The sequence below is a fragment of the Panthera pardus genome, unplaced genomic scaffold (genome assembly GCF_024362965.1).
Source record: "Panthera pardus isolate Hobbes unplaced genomic scaffold, ASM2436296v1 HiC_scaffold_8, whole genome shotgun sequence".
NCBI classification, from domain to species: Eukaryota; Metazoa; Chordata; class Mammalia; order Carnivora; family Felidae; genus Panthera; species Panthera pardus.
The window spans coordinates 69949492-69965342 of record NW_026527013.1 but is presented as its reverse complement, the minus strand read 5'-3'; the positions used below and the strand labels follow the sequence as shown (position 1 = coordinate 69965342).

The 15851-nt window shown below is 42.8% G+C and overlaps 1 protein-coding gene across 1 annotated transcript in view; it reads right to left on the bottom strand.

The window, feature by feature from the left end:
* Positions 1 to 4910: 4910 nt before the first annotated feature.
* The window catches only part of LANCL2 (LanC like glutathione S-transferase 2), a 50024-nt gene continuing 39083 nt past the window's right edge, over positions 4911 to 15851 (bottom strand). Inside the window, exons 7-9 of the mRNA XM_019451042.2 lie at positions 11565 to 11741; positions 11211 to 11283; positions 4911 to 7537 (exon numbers count right to left, since the gene is read on the bottom strand). Coding sequence (XP_019306587.1) covers positions 7431 to 7537; positions 11211 to 11283; positions 11565 to 11741 — 357 coding nt within the window. The 3' untranslated portion in view covers positions 4911 to 7430. The remainder of the gene's footprint in view (positions 7538 to 11210; positions 11284 to 11564; positions 11742 to 15851) is intronic.

The following is a 15851-nucleotide window of genomic DNA, read 5'->3' as shown; positions in this document are numbered from 1 at the left end:
GTATCTGGGTCAGCTATTCACATCCTTCTGCATACATATCCGTTCTCCTCCCCAGCTTCCCGGAAAACATGCTCCCTACCCCAGTGACTGCTTCTCTCCCTCTTTGGCTGGTTCTTTCTCTTCTCCCAACTTCTTAGTGCTGGTGTGGCTCAAAGCTCTGTCTTTGGCTGCTTCTCTCTTCTCTTTATCCTCACTTCTTGGGTGAGCTCATCCAGCCCCATGACTTCCAGTAACATTGATATGTCTCAAAGTGACAGTTCCACCCTAGATTTCTCTCTCAACTCCAGATGTTCCATGTTTGTCATCTCAAACTCAATAGGACTGAGCCCTCATCTTCCTGCCTGACATCCTCCACATTTCAGCTTCTAGCAACTCCCCCCTTCCGGTTGCTTGGGACAAACACTTTGGAGCTATCTTTGTCTAGTCTTTTCTACTCTTCACCTGATTATAGGAATTTTTTTTTATGTTTATTTTTGAAAGAGGGAGAGAGAGCGTGAGTAGGAAAGGAGCACAGAAAGAGGGAGACAGAGGACCCAAAGTGGGCTCTGCACTGACAGCAGGGAGCCCAATGAGGGGCTCAAACTCATGAACCGTGAGATCATGACCTGAGCTGAAGTCGGACGCTCAACAGACTGAGCCACCCAGGCTCTCCTGATGATAGGGAATTCTATTGACCCTTCAAGGTACATTTAGATTCTGACCACTTCTCACCAACCCCACTGCTCTTAACTGTACCAGGGTGAGCTACCACCATCATTTCTTTCCTGGGCTAGTCTTCTGGTTTCCGTGCTATGCTGCATTCTCCCAGAATGATCCCTTTAAAACATAAACCAGATAATGTCCTTCCTTTGCTCAAAACACTCCAATGGCTCTCTACATCAACCAGAATGAGAGCTGAACTCCTAAGAATGCCCTTCCAGGCCTAGCCTTCCTCTGTCCTCTCATTCACTCCATTCCAACCAGGCTTTTCTGCCTCTCCATGAATGTGAGTGGCATGCACCCATGTGAGGGCCTTTGCACCAGTAGGACTTCTGTCTGGGTGCTCTGCCACAGTCATCTGGCCAACTTCCTTACTTTCTTCATGTCTTGGCTTAAATGTCACTGTCTCCAGTCTTACTCTGATCATCCTGTTTAAAACAGTAATCTGTCTTCTCTCAGCCACCATCAGTCCCTCTTATTCTGTTTTCTTTTTTCTGTATTATTACCTTCATATGTGAGATGATTTGCCTATTTATGTTCATTGCTTATCTCTCTCTGCTGAACTGCAAACCCTAGAAGGTAAGCATCTTTGTTCACTGTTGGATTCCAGGTGCCTAGAATAGTGTGTGTGGTGTTGAAGAAGCTCTTAATGACTATTTGTGGAATAAATTAACATCCTCAGAGAGATAAGATATTGTGGCCAAGAAATAGGAAGACAATATATATAAAATATACCGTAAGAATGAGACAAACTCATGGACATAAAGAAATGAAAGACTCAATAGAAGAATTGGAAAACAGAGTTGAAATCTCTTGGGAAGTAAGACAACAATACAAAGGGGTATGAAATAGAAAAACAGTTAGGGATCATCATCGGAGGTTTAATACCCAAATAACAGGTATTCAAGAAAAAGACAAGTACATGAGAGGGGGAAAAACATTAAGAAATAACGCAAGAAAAGTTCCTAGAATTGAAAGACATGAGTTTCCAGACCGGAAGGGCCCATCAAGAACCCAGGACTGGCTCATCATGCCAGAGAGGAAAAAAAAACCACAAAAAACAAAAAAACCTGTAACTTGAAAAATTATTACATACAAAACACAAAATTAAGTATAAAGGAACACGGATCACAATGGCTACAAAATTCTCAGACACAACACTGGAAGCTAGAAGACAGTGCAGCCATGCCTTGAAATTTCAGCAGGAAAGTGATTTTTAGTCCAGAATTCTATAAGAATCTGTAATTTTTTAAAACTTTTTTAACGTTTATTTATTTTTGAGACAGAGAGAGACAAAGCATGAATGGGGGAGGGTCAGAGAGATAGGGAGACACAGAATCTGAAACAGGCTCCAGGCTCTGAGCTGTCAGCACAGAGCCTGACGCGGGGCTTGAACTCACAAACTGTGAGATCATGACCTGAGCCGAAGTCGGAAGCTTACCCGACTGAGCCACCCAGGGGCCCCGTAAGAATCTGTAATTTAAGTGTCAGTGCAGAAAAAAGGCAACTTTCAGGCACGTGAGGTCCCAGAACATTTGGCCCAATTGCCAAGAAGGAATGTGGCCCTCCTTCCTGCTACTGGAGAGACTCAGGGCTCTTTGGGCCCTTATCCCCCTGTTAGTTCCCAATAGCTGATAGGGCATTGATAACTTCTCTTATGGCCTCTGTAAAGAAATGGTTTGCAAAGCTGGCCTCATCAGTTCTTGGAACTGTTGGGAGTATTTACATGATTATGGGAGGAAGTGTGATTATGTTACTTGGTACATGTTTTATTCCTGGGCAATACTTGAAAGAGTGGGGTGAGGTCCCTACTGACATGTGACTGGCACTGCTTCTGGTGGATGATCCCAGGAAGGCCACACGAGTCTACCTAGTATAGAACCGGAAGATCTCTGTGGGTCACTAAATAAAGAATAGACCAGAGACATGGAGAACACAACCTCTCTAAACGTTCAGATTTTTCGTAAGTCTGAAATTGTCGCTTCATTCCTTCTTGCTCCTATGGTTCTTCCTCCCCTTGATAGACCTTGGGCAGTGAGGTTTGTGCGCGCGCACACACACACACACACACACACACACGCACACACATTCAGCTGGCTGGAAGCTCCAGATTGCCAGGCACAGCAGTGACACTGAGCTGTCATGAGGCATGGAATTTTGGAACTGGACAGATCTGGGTTTTCATTCTGTTACTTAGGAGGTGAGCCTATGTCCTCACATAACAGCACTGCACCAATACCTTCACTTTCCCCAACAGAGCACATACATGAGCTAGACACCTTCTTCACTTATTTCATTTTAATCCTCCCACCAACAAAATGAGGCTGTCCTGATTATTGTCCTGGATTTCTGGGAAAACAAAACAAAACAAAACAAACAAAAAAACCCTTGAGCCTCAGGCAAGTTCTCGTTCAAGTTCACAAGTGGTTGAGCTCAGAGCTAAACACAGGCATTCAGATTCTTAATCTCCACTACATATGCCCCTTGATGGCACAGATCAGCCTCATCTTCATGCCAGAGGGTGTCACATTGCAAGGCAGGGTTGCTCATCTACCTGTGGTCCCCTCCTGCCATTTCCTGGAAAATGCACATGGGATTCTTCACCCAGGAGGCTTATCGCCCCCACCCCCCACTGCAGAGGAACTGTCTGACATCTGCTAAGGGAGGGCCTCCCGAGTCTGAGCTCAAGGCTACTCCCTCCCAATAGGTGTTCATCAAGCAGGACTGTGAACCTCATGACGACAGGACCCATGACTGTTTGTCAGTTCATGCTCAGCACTTAGCACAACGCCTGGCACACTGCAGGTGTATAATAAACACGTGCTGAAAGAAGGACTCAAGCCTCCCATCTCCCAAGTGGATAAGGAAATGGGTGCGGTAATATTTGTGAAGCAGACTGGACCTCATTATAGCCCGAGCCATCTGGGATCACTGGTGCTTCTAGCGATCTAACTCTAGGAAGCCAGTCTTGGTAAAATGGGTCCTTGAAGGAGGCTGTAACTTCACGCTGATCAGGAGGCAATGATTCAACACAGCCTTCCAGGCCCATGGTCCAGTTCAACAGCAGGCTGACAGGCATCAGGAGGTGACAGCCATTTCGAAAATTGACATCCGGCTCTCCTTATGACATATGGAAAAATTGAGACTGGAGGTAGCGTCACCTGCTGCGACAGGGTCTTCCTAACTGGATGGGGTGGCTCCTGATTCCAGACACCCCTGCCACGCCAGTCTTCCACAGCATCCCTGCTCCCTACTTGAAGCCCAGCTTGCTAGCACACATTCTTTAATCCAGAACCTGACACCGTTACCTTTTGGGGTCAAAGACCACCTTGAAAGCCTGGTGAAAACTAGCAGCTGCCTCTCCAGATATTCATAGGCGTATGCACAGGAAATGGGCTCCTAGATACCTCAAAACCACCACGGTCCCATCCCCACAACAAGCCTGGCCTCATGCCTGACTTGAGGCCCTTGGAAGGAAGGGCCTCTCCAAGCTGCAGCAAAGAGCCTGGGAGGGCCTAAGGACAGTCCGTAAAAATGTTTAGGGAACCTGGGCTTTAAACCTGGATCACTGCTTTTACAAATTCGGCAAATGAAGTAACAGACGTTAAAAGCAGTACGCAGGAGGCAGGGTCAGAGTCCCCCACACGGCCCAGAAGGCGGTGAGGGAGAAGCAGATGATGAGGACGGACGGAGGAGGCCCGGCTGCTCCATTTCCCAGTCACGTGCTCCTGACCAAGGCCTCTCCCCCCAGGTGTCAATTTCCTCCTTTCTGCCTGGGGCACTTAGGGGAAGGGACGATGAGTGCAAGTCAGAGTGTGACCACTGGTGACAACCATCTGCCCGCCATCCATTCTGTTACCCTGGGCAAGGCTGTCGGCTTTCTCACCTGTGAAACAGTCATAGTAATAGTGCCCCCCTCCTGCAGTGTTGTCGCCATTAAGGACGTGAGTGCAAAGGCCTGTCACACTATGCCAGCCACACAGATGCTGCTCTTACCATCACTGCCCAGGTTTCAGAGGGCCTTGGGATAGGAAAAGAACGCATGTGTAGAGACCTTCAGCAATCATCCCAGTGAATTATTCAGCACATCGTAAGGTGGGCACCCGCCACATTTTTAAGTGAACAATGAAATCTTCAGACTGGTGACCAATGCTCGTAACCGTCACCCTTAAATGCAGAGAAGAGGTGAAAACAAATGAAGATCCCACCAGTCATCATCACAAAACTGTCTTTACTAACAAAACCAAAGAACCCCAAACACTTTTTCCAACATCAACTATTTTTTCTTCCAAATTTTAAAATGGTATTGTGCATACACGTAGTTGTTTCAACTCAGACACATTTTGAAGGACACAAAGAAATCAAGAAATCATTGTGAGATGTTTTGAGATCTAAATTCAGACCTACATCTATTAAACTGACTTCTGTGAGTCCTCTGCTCCTTGGCGTGGATGCCATCACTCTTCCACCTTCAGGGACCAAGAGCTGGAACTGTCCTCATGCAGCAGCTACGTGCCAGACGCCAGGAAGCGGGCTGACGTGGAGTCACAGAGCTGCACATCTGTGAACATCTAGTGGGTAAGTAGGAAGGTGTCAACCCAGCTGGGTTAAAAAAGAAAAAACCGTAAATAAAATCTCCGTTTATTCCACAAGTATTTTATCTTTCCCTCAGTACATTAGTCAGAAAGAAGCCTCGTGCTTATTTTTCAGACCTGGTGGGATGCCCAGGTGAGTCACCCTTGCTGTTTCTGGTCTGGAGACACGTGGCCAGAACCAGGACTTCCATGCGCTCCCTCTGGCTGAGACAGGCACAGCCCCTGTGCGGTCCCGCTGGCTTCCCCTGACAGAGCTTACAGCCGAAGCCCTGAGTGCCGCCATGAACGAGGCAGGCCAGACCTCGTAAGCTCTGTGTATGCGGTTTGGGTGAGGTGGGTGGGAGGGAGGGTTGTTTGGCTGGGCTGTGATACCCGGTGGTGAGCTCTCGTACCAGATAGTCCCCCTCAACTCATTCAGGACAGCATACTGTGCCTGAGAAGTTCCTGAGCAGGCCCAAGAAGTTGGTGAAAACAGAACCATGAGGGTTTATACCCATGGAAGCCATCCACCTAGTTTGAGAGAAAATAGTCATGGGTTAGAAACAAGTATCTGCAATGAAGGGACCCATGAGGCATCATCTAGAAACTGAAGGTCATGTTAGGGTGCCGGCCCCACAAACAAGGCTCAGCAACATTCCAAGAATTGCATATGCATGAAGGAGATTTGTCTTCTACGTGGATATTCATGCTCCTTTATGAAAGGAGTGGACATGAGGGCTGATAAATGATTGGACGGTCCCTTACAGACCAGGGCCAGATGACCAGAGAAACCTGCTTTTAGTCTTTTACAATCCATGCCTCAGCTCACAAGACGAGAAGTATGTAGAAGTCCTAGGCTACTCGTATTGTGATGACAAAAGTCTTCCAAAAACTGAAATCCACATGATAGAATTATTGAGGGTACAGTAATCGAAATGAATGCCCATTTTTTTTTTTTTTTAGATAAAACATGTCAGACAAATACCATCATTTTCTTGGTTAGAACATTATGTCTCCCATATGCATAAATGCAGACTAGGCTTTTTATGCTTAATATATTTCATCAAATGTGAGATTTCAATCACCCAAAAGTGTGCAAAAAATGACTACTCCTTCCAAATTTACACTGTGATAAGTTACCGAATTTTGAAATAAGTTTAATTGCAGGGACATGGGAACAGCTAAGTATCTTTCCACTTATCACCATCTGGAATTGTATCCACGGAACTTATAGTAAGTTATAATGCTGATAAAATTGAGGTGCAGTCTGTTTTAATAATATAAACCAAATCTAGAATTGCCAATGCTTAGTCATTGCTGTTTGATTTACAACATGGTCACGAAAAGGCTTCCCTTGAATGTTCTCTGATTATCATGAAGTCCACTCCCCAGGCGTCCGCTGCTTGGGATTGTAAGGAGCCTCTGGAACTTCACATGGGAGCCGGAAACTGCTGCTGGGAATAGGGAGCCCCAGCTGGCCAGCAATGCATGCCCTCTGGCCTCTTAAAAGCACAAAGGGTGAACACAAAACACAAAGAGGGAGCGTTCAAGCACCTTGCGCAAAGGCTCAACCCCTGCCCCCAACCATTCCAGCAAAACCCCTTTTATTTGGTTGCTTTTCAATTTTTGGAGTGGTCTTTCCTTCATGCTTGTCTGAAAGGTTCTCATGGAAAATGCTGAAGAAGTAGCACTAGGATGTCACCTTAGAGATTCTTTCTGATAGATGAGAGACGCACTACCTGACTATTGCCTGTCAGTACACAAGACACCTCACTTTAAATATTATATACAGAGAAGTGGCCGCTGCCGTATCCTCGTGTACGGTCAGCTCCAGGCTCACGGAAAGAGAAGGGCTTTCTGTTTAGAACAACTTACATTTGCAGACAACAAACACCAGAAACATGCAAATGCTACACAAGGCTGGACGCGAAGAATTCATATTTGACACCAGTGAGGGAAACACTGTTACAAAATGCCAAAGGGATGGTTTCTGTCATTCATGCTCTAACTTGAGGGTCTCTGCAACGAAGGGGGTGCCTGTGAAGGTGTTTGCTTCTCTTTTTTTTTGTTTTGCCTTCTTCAGGATTCACAGTTGGCTCTGTGTCAGGCACTAAGCAATCTGGCTTTTGGTCCAAACAGGTAGGTGTTTTAGCGGTCTCACTGCATCTTTTTATCCCTCTGCGAAGGGGCAAGTTCAAATGCTGGAAACCGTGATGTCTCTGGTACCAGGATGTCGGAGAGAAAGTGAATCGCCCCAGCCATGCCTGCAATGTAAAATGTAGATCCTTTTAGGAAAGGGCATGAGGGTAGAGTCTGAAAGAAAGTGGCCCCTAATCATTTCCTTTACCAGGGGCTGGAGGGATGTCGGAAAAGGTGCTGAGGATTTTACAGATGACTTCATAAAAAAACTGGAAAACAGTTTACCTCAAAAATCCTTATATCAGTACCCAGCAGGCAATGATACCAGTTTTCTTCCCTGCCTTACCTTTCCTAAAAATTGGGTTCTGGGTTTTAATCCTGTATCTTGAAACTTTACGATGAGCGCACAGAACAAATCAAAAAAGTTATGGGTGCTGCCGGTGTGCTATTTTAACCATAAAACTCCCTCTCTCACAGCTTTATTCTTATTTCAAACAAAAGGCTGCATTTCATATCTTCTTTAAGTTTTAAGAATGTTAATTTTTTTAAGTTTTTAATTTTAATTCCAGTGTAGTTAACAGTGTTATATTAGTTTTAGGTGTACAATACAGTGATTCAACAACTCTACACATTTCTGTGTTCATCAAAGTAAAGTGTATTCTTAACCCTTTCACCTACTTCACCCCCCTGCCACGGACTCAGCTCTGCTCTGGTAACCATCTGTTTATTCTCTATAGTTGAAGATTTGTTTCTTGGTTTCTCTCTTTTTCTTTTTGTTTTGTTTCTCAAATTCCACATATGAAATCATACAGTATTTGCCTTTCTCAGACTTATTTTGCTTAGCATAATACTCTCTAGCTCCATCCATGTCATTGAAAAGATTTCATTCTTTTTGATGGCTGAGTAATATCCCTGTGTGTGTGTGTGTGTGTGTGTGTGTGTGTGTGTGTGTACTACTTTAAAATGTATGCTACTTGAAAATGAACTTTATTTTCATCAAAATCCACACTCCAAATCATCACTGCAGTCTGCACCAGCATTGGGCTTTCAACTGACCTATGGAGGGTGGGTGAGGAAGCCTGCTAGCTGGCTCCAGTCTCCAGAGCCCTCAGGTCCCTTTTCAATAGAAAAATTCCTCCCTTAATTGGATTATTGTTTGCTTATAGTTCTTCTTTTGATGTAAAATGTACATGCAACGAAACACACAAGTCTTCAGTGGACTCACTCTGAATTTTGACAAATGTGCATACACTCGTGTAAACTAAACTCCTATCAAGAGATGTGGAAATTTCCATTACCACCCTCAGAAGTGCCTGTCCCTACCATCAACCCTGATGTGGACTGGTTTGGCCTGTTTCAGAATGTCCTGTGAATGGAGTCACACAGTACATAGCCTGTTGTGTCTGGCTTCTTGCCTCAATGATTTTGCAATTCATTCATGCTTTGTGTGTGTCATTGGCTGTTTTCCTACATTTTGGTTGTTCCCAGACTTCCCTGTAAGTTTTTGTTTGAAGGAAGGGTTCTAGGAAACCACTGACTTATTAGAACCCTCAGGAGGGGTCCTAGAGTGGCCAGGCTGAGATGACCTTTGTTCTCTTGTTTTGGTGAGGGGGAGCAGCAGATTCACCTAGATGGAACACTTGGGATGGAGAAAGTTCCAGAAGGGGTCATGGATGTCAGCATCCCTTTCAGCCTAGTAGTCTCCACACACGTCGTCACTGTTACTATTTACCACCCATCCAACAAGAATCTATGCAGAGCCTACAGCCAGGCACTTGTGAGACACAGGGGAACAGATGAATCGGAGACCTTCCCAGCCTTTACGGAATTGTACACTCAGACTTCGACCTCCTGGGGTTTTAGCTGCCATTAATAAACTTGAATGAACTCCATTTAGAGTTCAGGTATCAACTCTATTGTATCTGATGCAAATACACTGCCGTTTTATGATGTAAAAGACTAAAATTTTTTTCTGAGAATTATTTTTTTATTTTGACTTCTTTGAATATTAAAAGGATATTATCCTGTGAAAGATAAGAGCAAATGCTCTACTTTCTGCTCATATTCCTTTCTTTCTTTTTTTTTTTTTTTTTTTCTGCTCATATTTCTAATATGTGATTAAAAAATACTACCAATAGCAGAAATAGAACAGGGCATTTCACTACAGACAATTCAGACATAAGAGGATAATAAAGAAGTACTATCACAGCTTTACACACATAAACTTAATGCCCTAGGTAAAGTGGAGCAGTGTCTCAAAAGCACAAACTGCTGAAACTTACCAAATATGAAATTGATAACTTGAACAGCCCTATAAACTACTGAATGAACTGGACTTAGAGTTTAAAAACTCCCCAAACAAAAAATCTTTACGCCATGATTTCATTGGAGAATTCTACCAAACATTTAAGTTAGAATTAACACCAATTCTTCCACGAATTAATACACTGTCTTTTCCAGAAAACAGAAAAGGATATTTCTCAAACCAGTTTATTAGGAATTAACTCTGATACAAAAATCAGACAAAGATGGTGCAAAAAAGGAAAAGTCTAAGCCAATATCTCTCACGAATATAGATGTGAAAATCCTCAACAAAATATTAGCAAATGCAATTCCGCAATATATAAAAAGACCAAGTGAGGTTTATCCCAGAGATGCAAAACTAGCTTAATATTTAATAATCCATGATGTTAATAAGCTAAAGAAGGGAAAAAAAAATCACATAATTGTATCAAATGATGCAGAAAAAGCATCTGACAAAATTCAACACCAATTATTTGATTTAAAAAAATATTCAGGGGCGCCTGGGTGGCGCAGTCGGTCAAGCGTCCGACTTCAGCCAGGTCACGATCTCGCGGTCCGTGAGTTCGAGCCCCGCGTCAGGCTCTGGGCTGATGGCTCGGAGCCTGGAGCCTGTTTCCGATTCTGTGTCTCCCTCTCTCTCTGCCCCTCCCCCGTTCATGCTCTGTCTCTCTCTGTCCCAAAAATAAATAAAAAACGTTGAAAAAAAAATTAAAAAAAAAAAAATTCAGTCATTTATACCTTCTGAAGTTTACTTTGGAATATAAGATGTACCTTTTAGAGCGACAAGTTATTAAAAGTTATCATCAATTTATCCTTTGCCCTTTGATTTCTGTGGCTTAAATGATAAATTATCCAATTCTCACACACACACACACACACACACACACACACACACAATATAAATGTAAAAACTGTAGGAGTCCTCTTCGTAGGATTTCTATTTTGTTTTCCTGAATTATATTCTCTATATTGTGCTTGTAGCAGAATTATTGTATTTGATTTCCTGTCATTGCTCATTCTTCAGAACTTTCTTCTGTACGCTTTTTACCAACTACTTCTAACTGCTCATATTGTCGAGTTACTAATATCAATTATTCATACTTATTTATATATCTAAAATAGTTAAATGTATTTAAATACTAAACATGTTTCCTGTGAGTAGATCAATATTATACGTACACAATATAACAGATGAAATGCAGAGGAGCAAACTTATTATTTCTTCTATTACTGACTAGCAAACATCCCATGTTCTGTCTGCATGTAGTCTTGACAAAAGATCGAGAAATATTTGAAGGACATTCGCATGTACACAAAACAGGTAAGGCAAAGAGACTCATAATTTTCAGCAACAAACTACTTGGTTCAGGTTATTTTATGGTTGTGGAGGTATAATTCAAGTAAGAATAAATGGACTAGAACCAGTGCACAGGGACAGGGGGACCAAATTCGCCCACCCACATATTTAAACCTAGCTTTTTTGCTCGCTCTTACCTTCAAAGAGAGAATAAGGTCTGTCAGGAATGCGGCACCCATGTGCTCCATACTCTAGACACCACTCTGCAAACTAAGAGGAAGCATATTTAAGAGTGGAGATTTCTTTCACTTGGTGAAAAGGCAACAAACAAGACATTGCAATGATTCGCCAGGAATCTAATGAAGAAGATTCCCAGGCAACCAGAGAGGGGTCAACAGGGCACAGACAGGCTAGGGCATGGCTATGCCAGGAGAAGCAGGGGAGATCGTGGAGTTGAGAGAAACAGGTTAAGAAAGGAGAGGAACTTTATTTTTGGATTTTGCGTACGCTTTCCCGAGTGTTCAAATGTTGTTTACATAAAGACTCCTTACTTTGCAAGCTCGGTAGAGATACTTTTTGTCCTGTGTGAGATGGTACAGGGACAGGAAAGAATAGCCGTTCCCAGCCGTCCCATGGCAGATACCATAGCCCTTGCGAAGCAAACCTCGCTGCCAAATCACATCACTACACTCCATGGCTTCTTTCAGGTATTTCTCCTCCTTAAAGACCTGGGCAATGAAAAGTAAAGCAGTGTTAAAAGATGTTTTGAGGGGCGCCTGGGTGGCTCAGTGGGTTAAGCGTTTGACTTTGGCTCAGGTCATGATCTCGCAGTCTGTGGGTTTGAGCCCTGTGTTGGGCTCTGTGCTGATAGCTCCAAGCTTGGAGCCTGCTTTGGATTCTGTCTCCCTCCCTCTCTGCCCCTCCCCCGCTTGTGCTCTCTCTCTCTCTCTCTCTCTCTCTCTCAAAAGTAAACAAACATTAAAAAAATTAAAAAAAAAAAAGATGTTTTGAATGTAAGTTAGTAAAATAGTTTCCCTTTCTGGTTAGTAAATTACACAACATTAGGAAACCTGAAGTGGCTCCTGGGGTAAAATGAGCACCCCCAGCAACACCATGGTGCAGCACCTCACAATCTACCCATCTCTTCCCCTTGTGCTCCTAGTTCAGGCTTCTGCAAAAATAATTCTAAAATTTAGTTTAAAAAATCAGAATAAAAGATGTCAGAAAAAAAAATGGGGCACCTGGGTGTCTCAGTTGGTTAAGTGCCTGGCTCTTGATCTCAGCTCAGGTCACGGTCTCGTGGTTTGTGGGTTTGAGCCCCGTATTGGGCTCTGTGCAGACCATGTGGAGTTTGCTTAGGATTCTCTCTCTCCCTCTCTCTGCCCCTTCCCCACTCTCTCTGTCTCTCTCTCAAAATAAATAAACTTAAAAAAAAAAAAAGCAACCAGAAACTCTTTGGTAAGATGTTTTGACACACATCGCCCATTCTGTACTGCCTAGAGCAAGGTACACCACCTACAGTGTTGAAACTTACGCTTATGTTGAAGGCACCTGAGGGGCTGAGGATCTACAATGTTCTGCAGTGAAGAATACTCAACATCCTGGGTCAGCCACATTATCAGTAAGACCCTGATGGCCTGGCACTATCAGGGCGGGCGAGATCTGTCATGATCTATCACAGGGAAACCCGCACACAGCTTCCTGCTGGAGCAGACATGCCTGGGTTGCAGAACTTAATGGCACTGATTCCACTTAGTGGTTTATATGGACAGACACAAATGAGCTCAGCAAGGCAAATGCCTGGTAGGAGGAAGCTGTTTTTTTTGCCTCCTCATATTCCCTTTTAAACTGTCTTCTCTTTCTCCTCACATTTCATTAATTTTGTTTCTATAGTCCTTCCCTCGGAATCTGCTGTCTGTAATTTCCACTTGCTTATCACCTCATTCCATTCTACTGCAAATGAGTTTTGGGCAATGAATTAGAGGCAAGGGGGGCATTAGAGCTGATCTTTTTAGGGGTAGCAAATAGGATTCATCTACTTGTCAGTGATTAGTAGTGACCTCAAAAAAAAAAAGGGTGAACTGTGTGAATCAGGGTCTGTAGAGGGTAGGAGGAGGGAAAAGCGAGGGTCATTTGCATGTTACTCACTACTCCTGATCAAGAGTCTGTTCACCAGAGTCAGATGCAAGACTAACCCATGAAAGCCATTTGAGATGTGGGCTCTGGGGTCAGACTGCCTGCATTGGAATCTCAGCTCTGTGTGGCCTTGGACAAATCACTGAACTTCTTAGGTCTGTTTTCTCAACTATAAAAGGATACTATTTCCTCACCTCAGTGGCTTCTTATGCGTATTAATGACACCAAGTCAATCAGATGGGGGGGAAAAGTCTTTTCAATAAACAGTGTAGAAAGAATCAGATTTCCTGATGCTTAACAAACAAAGAACCTCTCTTGGGCTGCCTGGGTGCGTCAGTCGCTTAAGTGTCTGCATTCGGCTCAGGTCATGATCTTGGGATTGTGAGTTCGAGCCCCGCATTGGGCTCTGTGCTGACAGTTCAGAGCCTGGAGCCTGCTTCAGATTCTTTGTCTCCCTCTCTCTCTGCCTCTCCCCGGCTCACACTGTCTCTGTCTCTCTCTCAAAAATAAACACTAAAAAAATTAAAAGCAAAAGCAAAGACCCACTCTTTTTACCTCACATGCACAATTCTAATATACAAAATATACACGTAACATACAAAAGTTAACTGGAGATAGTTCATACTTCTAAATGTAAAATCTAAATCTGTGCAGTTTGTAGGAGAATATTCTCTGTATAATCTGGGGGTAAGTAAAATTTTGTGACAACTGATAAAGGGAAATCTCACTAAAGTGGAGTTGGGAGGTTAGAAGGGAAAGCCTCAGCATTAAAGTCCCTTCCAGGAAGGCTTGTCAATTCCAGACCCCACCAGAAGAGGAAACAGAAAAGAATCATTACAGGCCCCAACAGGGAATAAGGTTCATTGCATCTTCTACAAGAAATCGACTACCCCTGCAACGCAGCCAATGAGAAACTGTCATCACTCTGAACTCTTGCTTTTTCCTAATGGACTTACATTCAAAACAAGTCCTCCCCCTTCCTCCTTCTCCATAACACGGTTCTCTCCTTTGTTGGACTTGCCTGTGGTTTTGCCATAGCCTGCACATGCCAGGATGTAATTCTCTGCTGTTCTTGAATAAGCCCATTTTGCTGGTAAAATAACTGGCTGTTTTATTTTTTAGCTTAACAATTTCTTAAACAAGACACAAAAAGAAATTACCATTAAAAACACTTAATAAAACACAGACTTTATCAGAATCGAAAACTCCCTTCATCAAGAGATACCATAAAGATGATGATTAGCTCAACTATAAAATTATTTCCAAACCATATAACCTGACAAAGACTTGTAACAGAAGATATGGAGAATTCTTACAGCCCAATAATAAAAAGATAAAAGAATAAAGCAACAGGGGAAAAAGAAACGAAGAGATAATTTAACAAAGGAAGATATACAAATGACCCATGAACAGGCAAATCTGCTCATCATTAATCTTCAGGAAGATGCAAATTACAACTACAATGAAATAGCCACCAGAATAAAATCAAAATGACTTAGAATACCAACCGTTGCCAAAGATGAGGAGAACCCTCTTACACTGCTGATGGGACTATAAAAGGCACAACTATTACTCTGTGCAAAGCTTTGGCAGTTTCTTACAAAACTGCAGCTACTTTCTGATCAGCAATTCTACTCCCAGGTATTGGCCCCAAAGACCTGTACAAGTGTTCATAGCAGCTTATTCATTAAAATAAGTGAAACTGGAAAACAATTAATAAACTGTGCTATGTTTATGGAAGTGATTTTTAAACTTAGGAAGGTATCATGATCTTGAGGAAGGAGGAAAGAAAGTAGAGTTTGAAAGAATCTCTCCAGGTGAGTCTGATATGCACCCCTAAGTATTCCATATTTCAAATAATCGACTTACAAAGGAGGCTCTGGAACACAGTTTATATGAAAACATTTTCTGATGCATGGTCAACAGCTGACCATCAAGGAGCATTTCTGCTAGAATTCTACTCTGGGGTTTTCGGTGCCAGCACGTAGGTGCAGGAGCAGGAAAGGCACAGTGGTTTCACACTTGAGCGTGAAATCGAAACATTATGTTGATACCACTTTGGTATGATTTACGTGGTTTTTGTGGGCATCATATTTGTAAATACCTTTCCAAATACAATTTTCATCTGACCAATGTTGGCATTTGTTTATAGTGGCTGAATCCATACAAACTGCTAATACCAGAGGGTCCATATGTGTAGTTAGAAGAAGGTAGAATTTGTTATCATTACCTGTAATTTACTGTCAGATAATCAAGAACTGATTATAACTATTCAGCAAAATAGCTTCCAGCTATAGGGTCCACAAACATAATTTGTTAGAAAGTCATTTGCAATTAATAAAATTCCTAATACAGCATATTGTTAAGACCCTGACATTTTTTTCAAGGATCATCTAAAACTACTATAGAATTTTAAATTAACAAATAATACATGTTCATACAAAGTGGAGTACACTCAACTACCCACTGCAACTTGATTAGCATCTATAGGAAGGGAAAACAAATTAAGTGAGCCTCCACTCAATTTATAGTTTTTTTTTAAGTTTATTTATTTATTTTGAGGGGTGGGTAGGGAAGGAGGGGACAGAGAGAGAGAGAGAGAGAGAGAGAGAGAGAGAGAGAGAGAAAAGGTGAGCAGGGCAGGGACAGAAAGAGAGAGGGAAAGAGAGAGAATCTCACTGTCAGCGCTGACACTGATGCTG